At 41.1% G+C, this 12101-nt stretch overlaps 1 protein-coding gene across 4 annotated transcripts in view; it reads left to right on the top strand.

Moving 5' to 3' along the window:
- Positions 1-12101, top strand: part of cadm4 (cell adhesion molecule 4) — a 251887-nt gene that overhangs the window by 213170 nt on the left and 26616 nt on the right. For all 4 annotated transcript variants that reach the window (XM_085471839.1, XM_085471841.1, XM_085471838.1 and 1 more), the window contains exons 2-4: positions 1418-1564; positions 7835-8122; positions 10810-10971. In XM_085471839.1, coding sequence (XP_085327965.1) covers positions 1418-1564; positions 7835-8122; positions 10810-10971 — 597 coding nt within the window. The remainder of the gene's footprint in view (positions 1-1417; positions 1565-7834; positions 8123-10809; positions 10972-12101) is intronic.

Raw genomic sequence — 12101 nt, 5'->3', positions numbered from 1 at the left:
ACGCTCAGAGACACTGCTAGACACAGCGGTGAAATATATATAACATTGCCGTCTTTATCAGTTCTTCTCATTGCCTGCTTCATCACTGTGTTTCAATATTGGTGTCGTTCTTCCTCTAAATCCTCCCCGCAGCCAACACATTGCCAGGGAGAGAGGGAATGCAAATGGAGATGCAAATTGGTAAATACTAGTTTTGGAGGCCCAGCAAGCTGGTACTCTCTTCAAGGCAATCACATTCCACTCCTGGCTGGAACCATATGACTAATTGCTCCGCAAATCATTTGAATTCAAACGACGGCTCTCAGTGTCCACTGTGCTCAGCGGGAGGTGTGACTCAGCCGAGTCGTGTCAACAGCCTGACCCACAAACATGGAGGGTGCAACAATCAGAGCATAATCAACCTCCTCATTACTGACTCTTGAGCTGTCAGCAACATCAAAGAGGCTCCCTGCTATTTCTCAGCCCCCTTGTCTAAAAATATTGAGTTGGAGGAGCCAGACAAGTTTGTTTGAAAGACTATGTAAGACAGTTTTTGGGACAGTGAAAGTCACTTTCCGTGCACACGTGCTTGTGTGTCTGTGCTCATTTGTTATTGCGTACTTTTCCAACCACGTGTACATGAAAGTGTCCCTATGAGAACCATTTCATTTGGATAATGGAGTGTAATCAGTGGGTTTAGAATGCACCTGGTAGAGAAATGGCATTAAGAATGTGTGAAGTCCAATTAAAGCTCCCATCCTGGTTTCATAGCTCGGCACTTTGGCCAATTACAGACTTGTACAATAATGCTGCTGCAACTTAAACTGTTCATATACACACAAGTAGTGACAGGGCAGCAGTGTGGTCATCTGTTTGAATGAATTTAAGTTGTGTGCACGTGTTTGGCTGTATGCCACCAGGTTTGTGCTTATGCATGGCCATTCAAGCATGTATCTAAAGCCCAAGAGACAAACAGCCACTTAAAGATGTAAGCGTTATCTGTTCAAATGTGTTTGTTGATGCATTCTGTTAGACTAGCCCAAAGCAATGTGGATGTTGTATGTGTGTTTGTGCATGTAAAGAAACGAATAGCAGTAATTATAATCATCCATCTTATTATCGTATGAATGCAGTGCTCGAGAACCTTCTTTTACCTGTTGAGTCCTTCGGTGGCTTCTCTTTTGCTCTCAATCGCTTTATCACTTTATCTCTTTCTCTTTTTTCCCTCCTCTTCAACATTTATTTCATTATTGTGTCTGTGTGATGAATAGCAAGCAAATGAATCATCCTTTAAGTACTATATTTTAAAAGATTCAACCTCAAGAGAATTGAACAACTCTCTATTCCCTCAATCTGTTTTCTTTTCTTTTCCCCTTCTTTCTTCTGGATTGTCCAACCTCTGTATCACTATGTTTACGTCTCTCTTTCTCTCCCTCAGCCCATTGTCAGGCAGTGCAAGCAGAGAATGTAACAGTCTTGGAGGGGGGTACGGCTCAGATCTCCTGCCGCCTGCAGAACTACGATGGATCAATCGTGGTCATCCAGAATCCCCGCCGCCAGACTCTCTTCTTCAACGGCACGCGAGGTGTGTATCTGCGTGCACGCTGGTCTCTGCAGACAAACCTAATTTATCCTTGTCTATGTATTTGCCTTTGGTGACATTTAAAGCGAGACTTTTAGACACATTAGCAGTGACTCACCAACACTTTCATTTTACATTTTTCTTCTCGCAAATGTCCTCATTTTCCCTTTGAAGTGATTTCACATTAGAAAGTCAGCTAACCACCACGTGAAATTAGGAGATGGGTTTACTGTGTGCCCTAACAGTGTGACTACTTATCTGTTTTAAAAGCACAGTTCGAAGCTTTCTGCATAATCTGCTGTTAACCCCAGTGATGAGATCAGAACTTATTAAAGTCCTCATTAGAGCATGGCCTTGACAATCACATGTTTTTTTAAATACAGCTTTATGGCAAATTATCATTGTAACCAATATTTTAATGAAAGCAGAATTCACTGAGGGCCTCGGGGCAGGCAAACTCTACCTGTTTTTTTTTCTTACTAATTAAGGGCAGAAGTTGCTACCTTAGCCAGATTTGCAGCAGAAATGCTGCTAGGAAACCTCTGAGCAAAAGAACAGCGATCAAGGATATTAAACATTGCTTTGAATTTTGTGTGTAGCAGCTTAATTGAACCAAAAAATGTGTTATTTATGCACTACATAATCTATGTGATAAGACATTAGTTTGGGCTTAAGGCTACAGTTTCATACTGTGGCTTGTAAATGTTCACAGTAAAGGGGAGGATGGTGTATGTGTTTAGTTCAGGCATATAAGACACCAGTAGCCTGGTCTCCTCCGAGCTGAGCCCCTTTCCTTCAAGTCAAACGCGAACAAGTTCTCAAGGAGAAAAAAAACAAGCACAAAAAACATAGACACTGATCAGTAAAGAGGAAAATATCTGTTTAACTCCCTTATTTAGTGAGCTGGATTTAATATTAAAACCAAACAAACTTTGAAAACAAAATCCTATTAACCAGCTAATCAGCTAGCTGCTGCAATCTCTCTGTAACGAAGGGCCAGCACAATTGTGTTCACAGTTGCTTGGTTTTGAGCATACATGATATTATTATGCACAGGAGTCTCCACACTGCCACCACCGCCGCCCCCGCCAAAATCACATCAAAAGCACAGTCTGCAACAAGCGTAAAAATCATCTCTATCTGTTTGGAAGAGCAGCCAACTAGAAAACCCCAAATCCCCCAGCAAAATCACTTGCTCATCTTTCATCCAAGGAGCTTTCTATTGTGAAAACTTCTCAACAGTGTCTACTTTATTGAAGATCTACATACCAAGATCCAATTCTTTCCTTCAAGTGGCAGAACACTCGTCTCTATAGTGCCTAGCTACTCCAAGAAATATGTTTTGATTACTTGTTATTTGGAAAAGGATTTTTTCGCTGCTGTAATTGCGTGACAGGTGATAAGACAGATAATCTGTTTGCTGAGCTAACTTCATTCAAGCTGCTCTTGATGACTGTTTCTGAGCGCCTGAGTATCGTACACATTAGCATTTTAATTCCAATCTGCAACTCTTGCTAAGTCAATAATTCTGAATTCTTATCTGAGCATCTTAAAATTTGACTTTTACAAAACATTGTGTTTGTGCATCTTGTACCACCTTGAGGTGGTACAAGGTGCAATGCTCAGACTTTTTAAAACCCTTTGCTTTTGACCACAGTAAAAAGGAGACTCTTATACCTCAAAGTTGTAATTGCAGTCATCTAGTGTGATATTTATATATGTGAAAATTTGCACTTGAACACATTTTCAACTTTCTAATCATTAAAACCTGCAGTTCTTGTAATTACATTGATCCGACAATCAACACTCCCACACTCCCCACAGGAACAGTCTGCAAAATAGCAGTCAATGAAAGTTTTCTGAACAGAATGCAAAGATGAGAGAAAAATCAGTAAAAACAAAAATCAGTTGCAGGCGTAGTTTCACTGTTCACAGGTGCAGCACTCCAGTGCTTTTGTTCCATACACTTAGCCTTCACTTGTTAGTCACCTCGATCACGGAGCGGACGTAATTGGGTAGTTGAGGTTGCTGCTTTGGGAAACCTTCTCCCCCCAATTCTATCAGATCAGCACGCTGCCGGTAAGTTCCATTAAGTATTTAAACAGAGTCGCTCCGTCTGCTCTCCCACGAGGCTTGGACTTGCACCCTTTGGAAAGCATGATGAGGCCTAATCAAAACGAGGAAGAAGAAGCGGTTTGAAGGCTCAAATGAAAGAGAAAATGAGAAAGAAAGAAAAGAGTGAGGGAAATGAGAAAAGGTGCTGAGGGTTAAGAAAAACACAGCCACAGAGAGAATAAGGAAAGGGAGGATCAGTTGCTGAAGAAAGACACCGCATTAGGAAGTGCTCCAAAGTCTAGCAAAGCTATAAAGCATTGATGGCTTCCCATAACTAATTTGGCTCCTGTAAGAACAAAAAAAGCCTCATTGTGGACATTTTCTGGGAGTGTAAATTGCACCTCACTCTGGCTCTCGCCACCTCCACCATTTCTTCCATCACTTCCACTCTATTGCCCATCTGCCACCCAGATTACAGGCTAAGAAACTAAGACCTTTCTCTGCTGATGTATTCCACACTAGCTGCCCAAACAGAGCTGCTGCACTAAGTGCAGTGAATTAGACTGCCTGTTTTGCTAGTGAGCAAGTAGTCAGGGGTGTATTTTATGAGATTGTGGGGACAGAGAGCTATAATAGAGCAGTAGAACTAACTAAATGGACCCTTTCTCCGTAGTTGTCCATATCTCTCTTTCTCATCTTATTGCCAACTCTCCTCAGCATGCAAATGAGATAGGACAATCATGGTGAACTTGGACTTGAACAGAAGTCTGACATTTAGTTGCCATTTAGTGCAGAGAGGGGGAAAAAGATTTACCTGTCTGCAGGGAATGGCTCTCTAACAATGCTCTCATTGCCATCCGATGGAGGGGAAATTTTAGGGGTGGGGTGGACAGATTAGTGTGGTGTACCTCCAAGAAAAGTGGACTAACTCCATTGCCCCAGGCTGCTCTCTTAGTCTCCTGTGGATTTCTGTCTTTATATTATTTTTCCCTGCCTGCTGCATTATGTAGTCTATTTTTCTCGTTTTTCTACATCCCTATTTGCTCACTCTCGCTCACACACACACAAGCATGCACACACTCCCGCAAAGCTAATATCTATACCGTAGTGTCTGTTCTGTGTTGTAAATTGTCCTGCGAGATGGCCAGGCCAAATCCAACACAAAGGAAAGAAGAGAGGGACAGAATAAAATAGAGATGGAGCATGAGGGAGGTTTCACAGCCAAGTCAATACAAAGTGAGTCTCAAAGGTATTTATGAGAATCTATGGACATGAAACTACTGTCAACCACAGACTGTTATTGGTGTTATTTGTCATTATCAGCATTTTTCTCCCTATTGATTGTACTCTTTCTTTGCTAACAAAGGAAAAGTTGTTACATCTTCATTACTCCTCATCCCTCATGTCACTGTCCTTTCTTATTTTTCTCCTTTTTGGATTATATGGTTAGTAATTGTAGCTTATTGGTCTGAGATTCGGGATTGGCTTTAAAATTGTTGCCTTTGATGCCTTTTGTTATTTTCTATTGTTTGACCTACACAGTATGTTATACACAACTGTAGTATTCAGCACGTATCTCTGACTCAAAAGTTTGTGCCTCTGAATTTAATATCTTTCCAAAAATGAAATAAATGGCGTGTTTCAGTTCTTCAGAGAAAGTAAAAACAATAATGATTAAAATCTAATAAGACAAACAATAAAAATGCCAGATGCTAATTAAGCATGGGCTTAGAGAGGAAAAAGCATGCACTTACAAAGAGAGCGAATGAATGCATTCTAGTTAACCAAAGTCCAATCATTGCTTGGGGAAATGAACGACACTCTCCCTCTAAGCTGGAAATGAGTGAACCAAGACATCTGTTATGTTGTATCAATGTGCAGCCTGGAGCTGCTCCACCGAGACTGACTTTGCAAAACTGTTTATGAACTTTTCTATATCAAACCAAGCTTTGGATTTAACAGCACTATCAATTCCCGAGCGGCAAATCAACAGGGGTGCTGTCGCAGCCACAGTTTCTCCCATGTTTTGTCATTTTTTTTCCTCTGCAAAGCTGTTCATGGGAGTGACATCGCAAACAGAGGGGGAAGACTCTTGTTTCAGAGTTGGTGAGATATAACTGACTGTTTGCTGTTACAGCGCAAACTATCATGAGGCCACGAAGCAACTGATTCCAATGATCAAAATGTCATGTACCTCTATTGAAGCAGCCTTTAGTTCTCTTGTGCTGTTTGACAGATACTTTCAAAATACTGCAAACAAAATGTAAATGCACTGAATTTTCAAAGATGCACAAAAAAAAAGCAAATCCTGTTATTTGCAAAGTACTTTCAACCAGACTTGGCCAATTTGATTCAACTAGAGTCATATCAGAAGTCCACCCCAACCTGTAACTTTGGACCTATAATTTTAATCTTAGCTGTAATAAAAATACATGCAGTTCCAGCAACCTGTTCTTGCTTGGTTAGTAACAGGCTGCCTCAATGGCCCTCCAACTACTCGTCCTAATTGCTTTTATTTTGCATTGCTGTACAGGTTCATCCTAGCCTGTCTCAAGACCTCTGAATCTCTGCCCACATAGAAGATACGTGTAGAGTTCCTGAACTGATGGTTATTTCTTGAGCAAAAGTAATGTCCTTTATCTGTGCTGACCCCTCACTTCAAAAAATAACAGAAAGTTACCCCAAAACTTGCATCAAGGTTAGATAAGACTGACGCAAATAAGCAGGTTGTTATGTTGTTCGCCATGTCTGACTGAACACTTGCCTGACCACCTGAGGCGTACAGAAGCAGACGAGGCGAAGATCCTCAAAAGCACTGTCACTGCACAAAAGTCCTGTCAAAAGAATTCTTTCGCTTTAAGCGCAGTTTATGTTGCAATTTCATTCAGTCTGGTTCTCATTGCAAAAACCTGCATTTTGCTGAATAAAAGTCCAGCCGACTCCAAGTTTGTCTGTAGTCTTTTAGTGAGTTTTCTATTTAACTTGTTTTTATACTCTACCCAGTATATTTCACAGACAATCACAGTGCTTTTTGCTTCACCACATCTCCCTGACACCTTTGGTTGCTTATTTTTCAAGTTACGATTTTACCATATTTAGTGTATGAAGAGGTTTTTTGTGTTTTTCAAGATATTAGGCAAAATTGTTTATACACACTGAATGAAGAAAGTATGGAGCTTTTCATTGATCTAGTGTTTCCTTTCAAGCAGCCAATTATCTAAATCTCTTTAATTTAGATATTTAATAGCTTTGGAAGGTTGATTGTGGCCAGATTGTGGCCATTTAAGCTACCCATCACCAGACCCGTTTATTGATTTAGCCAAGTCTACACCGAGCTCTTTTACCTGTTGCGCAACCTTTCAGAAGTCAAATGTCTTTTCAGGTTTTATCAGCTGTCCCGATCACAACAAAGTAGCCAATCAAAGTAGAATACAGGATCCTAATAACTGACCAGTTGGGACTACCTTGTCACCAACTGATTAGCTCCCTCTTGTGGAGAATTTGCATCCTGCAGAATAAATTACCTTTTGTGGGGACTAGATGTCAGCTTTCTGATATGCTTTTAAAAATGTAAAATTGATAGATTTACCAAGATGAAAGCCTGCCAAGTAAAATGTATGAAAACAGAAAATTTGTAAAATATGGCATCCTTAGCAGTCATAGCTTGTGTGTCTGCGTGAATGTAAAAAGATCTACATACGTTTTTTGGGTTTAATTAATAATGACACAGTGGGTAGATTTCAAATAAATGCTTTACATTATAACTAGCAGTGGCTCCATATTAGTGTAGTGGATTGCACATTTGCTTAACAAGCGTAAGATTGCCTGATTCTGCCTGACTTGGGAGGAGACACAAATCCCTTTGTGTCAAGAAGAAAACCTGCCAAAGAAAACCTGCAGTGCTTCCTGTTGTGGTGATCCCACATGACTAAGGGAGCAGCCAAAAGTAGCTTTGTTTCTTATTTCATTATAAATTGTAACTGTCTTTTTTTTTATATTTGTTTGCTGACTATTGAACTCACCACCCATCATCTTGTTCTTGAGTTCCTCACCAATTCCATATTTTTGTTCCATGTCATTTTCATCACCCCTCCCTTTCTTTCCCACCTTTTCACGGTCCTCTTCTCCGTATCCTCAACAATGCCAACTCATGCGGTTTCACTTCCGCGCCACCCTCTTCCCTCTCCTACTCTCTTCTTTGTCTTTGCCCAATTCCAGCCTTGAAGGACGACCGTTTCCAGATGGTGCTCTTCACGCAACGGCTGGTTCGCATCACACTGACCAACGTTAGCGTGTCCGATGAGGGCGGATACTTCTGCCAGCTCTACACGGATTCCACGCACCACCAGGTGGCGACACTCTCGGTCTTGGTTCCCCCAGAGACACCCACAGTGGAGGTGAAGCAGGAGGCTGTGGAGGGCGGCGAGGCGGAACTCACCTGTGTGTCACCACGCAGCAAGCCGGCCGCCACCCTGCGATGGATGCGTAAAGGACGGGAGATAGCAGGTACATGGCTGACAGATGGACTGATGAATGCTCAAATGATTGTTTGAGATAAATGAGGGAGTTAATTGGGTAATAAAGGGCAGGTGAAGTAGAATGGTTGGGTGATATCACAGATTGAGTGCTGAATAAAAGAATGAGTGATTGATCGGTTGATTGGGGACTAGCAGATGGATGTGTTGATAGAAGCAGGTAAAAAAATAGGTGAATGATAAGTGAGCAGGGAAATGTGCATCTGGGCTGTGGGGCTGCCATGTTTTTTTCTCTCCAAACCACTTTCTACATTTTGATCCACTTTTTTTGTGCAATATTTATAGGCAACACTAAAGTTCCAACTGATTAACAGCACTTCTTTTGAGACTGGAACAGTAGTATTCCTTCTATTTCAAGTTAATTGAAGAAGTAAATCTGTGTTCATTAAATCAACATCAGCTAAATAATGTAACACTTTTGCCTCTCCGTGTCCACTACAGTGAACATCTTTTCATTCTGAAAACATATACATAGACTTTGTCCGTTCTCTCAAGCTAATCTCTCATGAAAATTAATTTCAGTTGAATTTATTTGCACGTAATCTGACAAGCACACTATTATATTAAACTGCCAGAAGCCTCGCGCACTCCTGATTTTCTTCTTTTCCCATGCTATCTCTTTTACAGCTTCGTGAAGACAGTTTTTAATTCAACATCTTCTGACTTTCCCTACTTCTTTGCTGCTGATAAATCTATGAGCCATCCATCAGTCAGATACCCTGATCTATCCTTCGTCTCTAACTCTCTGTCTCCTTTGGGTTCCCTCAGTTAAAGGAGCAATTTGCTCAATAATACATCTGGGAAATATCTTTCCATGGCCCTTCAACCTATTTAACCCCTGAGAAATCATTTTTGTTTGTTTTTACACCCACCCATTTTTTTTTATTAATTTTCTGTTAAATCAGCATTTGTGTTTGATTTAAATTGCTCAAAAACTTTATTAGTTGACTGAGCAACAACAAAACAGCTCTTGGGGACTAAGTCATGCAAAGCATTTCTGACTGAGGCTCATTGTTATTATTTTTATTCGGTTTTATCTCCAGTTTTTAATAAATGCAGACGGTATTGTTCAAAAGTACAAACTGGTGTCAGATGTGTTTTGTATTGTTATTAATTCATTCATTTATCTGTAACTTCAGATAGCTCTGCACGGACCAGATTAAATAAAGCGCGATAATCTGTTGTCAGCAGCTTATTGGACATGCACCGAGCAGCGTTTTGCCCTTTTAAACTTCATGTCAGCTGTCATCTCTTTTACCTTCTATTTTTGTCTGACACCGGGTGTCTCTTTCATCCAGTCTCTTCTCTTTTTCTCTGTCAGAACGCACCTGTCACCGTCATTCTGTGTTTTTTCTCCATGTCCTTATGCTTAACTTCTTCACCTTCTTTTAAAGCAGTCTCTTTTTTCCTTTAAGTTTCACTGCTGACAAAGACGTGAGGCTCCTCGGCGTAGTTGTTGGCTACACAACACTTTAAGAGTCCAAGAGACAGACAGGGACTGTCCTTTTACCTCAGTTGTCTTATCTTGTTTCCTAATGCTTCTCTCTCCTCTCTTCTCTTCCCTTCTTTTCTCTCGCCTCTTCTCTTCCACCCATCTCTTTTGGCCCTGAGTTAAACGAACTGTGACACCAAAGGTTAGAAGCAGATCCCAACAGATATCAGAAGTACTCTTTAATTAAGACGCTATCTTCCCGCCGCACCCTTATTCTTGCTCATCTGCACACGCTGGCATCCTCTCAGGCCTCGATTAAGCTCACATTCATTTTCTTGCCAGCAATAATTGAAAATTCAGTGCAATATAAGTATATTGTATTCTGCCTAAACAAGCACAAACTCCCAATACGTGACCATGTCAAGTCCCGTTAGTTTGCTGCCACTATTCCTCCTCCCTCCGTCTGTCTCTCCTCCTCCTCTCTTCTTGCATCTTTCTTCCACTCTGCATCTGCCTCGCGCTGTTATCATCCTCTTTCATGTCTGCCCCCACCACCCCACCCCTCTCACACACACACAGACACACACACACGCATCAATCATGCTTGTTTTGCTGCCCTCGTTCTCTCTCTGTGCGTCCCTCTCTCCTTTCCTTTTATTCTCTCACCCTGTTCCTTTGACGTCCTTCTCTCTCTCCATGTCTGGCTCAGTTAAAATCTCAATTGGGTTATGCATATTTTCTCTTTTATCCTTCTCTCTCCTCTATCTCTCTCTCTTTCTTTCGCTCGCACACAGACAAAACATTCAGTTGATTTACTATCGGAAAACAAACTGTGCTGCTGCTCATAATTGCCATGAAATATAGATGCAAATTGCTTTCTATTCTCTCTATCTCTTCTTTGCTCCCTCACCACTCATCCTCCCCTTTACAGGTACCTGGTGATGCTCTAAAAAGCTCATTCATCAATCCCTCACTTCTTACTCTCTTTCTGCTCAGTTTTTCTATCCCCTTTGGTTTCTCATCAAAAAAAAGAAAGCGAAATCCCTTCTTCTCCTCCATCTCGCCTTCTCCCTGCAGCTCACAGTCCCCTAACATAGGTGTGATGTCTCAGCAGGGAGAAAGTAAGAACAGGCATATTTTGGCTGCTAAAATGTTTCTTGGCCACCTCACCGGTATTATTTACTTCCATTATTTCAATCCCCCCTGCTTCCCCTGCCTGTCTCCAGGTGTGGTATCCCTGCAGGACAATGGGAAGACATTCAGTGTGTCCAGCACCATCCGCATCCCGGTAGAAAGGAAAGACGATGGGGCAGCTCTGAGTTGTGAGGCATTCCACCCTGCACTTAATGGGCAGAAGAGGATTCGGCATTATCGCCTGGATGTCTATTGTAAGTCCCTTCTCTTCTTTTGTGTGTGTGTGTGTGTGTGTGTGCCTCCAAACAATTTCTATCCATCTTTCAGACAAGTTAAGTAACATAATGTTCATTGCCAAATATTTCAAAACAAACATTATTTCATCCGTATTGCTTTCACTGAAATTGCTACTTCAGGCCTCTTCATTATAGTGTTTTACTTTAATGCCAGCAATAATTTTGTCAGGTTAGCAGCCTCATTTTTCAAACGGTGATATCTCATTTTAGAATGATCCTCTTTTATACACCGTCCAGGATTTTAACAGTGATATTCAGAACTGCCCTGTATGAGACCTGCACTCATTAAAACCTAATACATACAAATCTTGTCATGCAGGGAGCTGCCAGAGATAGGAACACGGCCAGGTTAGGCTCCTGGCCTGTTGTTTAAGCAGCTAAACAACATCAAGTGAAAGAAATGTGGAGTATATTAGTATGTGAAACAATCTCTGCCCTATGTTGACTTTGTCTTTTTGTTGCTGGTGTCTTTGCACAAGTTTGTGTGCACTAAATTGTAATGTCCTCTTAGAGGAGGCAAAGCGGGAAAACTACTGAAAGAGATAACTCCCTGGGTTTTTGTATTATATATTTTATGCCACACTAAATTGTCAGCATTTGTTTGGGGGGGTTTTTTTTTGTTCTTTTTGAAGTCTGTTTCAGTAGAATCAGTGTATAAAATGAGAAAATCAGATGTAAGCTTGTCAAGTTTTTGATGTTTGGTTTTGATGTGAGGAGGAACAAATATTTGCTTTCAGCTCAGTGTTTTGATTTGAAGATATTAATTTGTACTACTGTGTTTGCATGCTGCCTAAGTGAAGCCAAAAACTGAAATGGACTGGAAGATTAAAATTTAGAAAAAAAGAAGGCACTTTTTGGAAAATACAGGGAAATGCGTCTCAGTAACAAAATCCAGAAGTGACAGAGACTAATCAAAAGCAGCGTGCTAGCAGGACCGAAACAAGGGACACTCAAATATACAGGATGTGGTTCTGTTAACCTAACCACCGGAGCTGATTGCAGCCACTCAGGCAAAAGACAATGCTTCTGATCCCACCAGAGTACACTTTGGAAAAATTCCCAAAATTACTCTCCCCTCAGAATTTCTA

This window comes from Copadichromis virginalis, linkage group LG11 (assembly GCF_057382275.1).
Source record: "Copadichromis virginalis isolate Kocher_CV1m ecotype Utaka linkage group LG11, C_Virginalis_male_GT1.1, whole genome shotgun sequence".
Lineage (NCBI taxonomy): Eukaryota > Metazoa > Chordata > Actinopteri > Cichliformes > Cichlidae > Copadichromis > Copadichromis virginalis.
The sequence above is the reverse complement of the archived record's forward strand: the minus strand, read 5'-3'. Positions and strand labels throughout refer to the sequence as shown.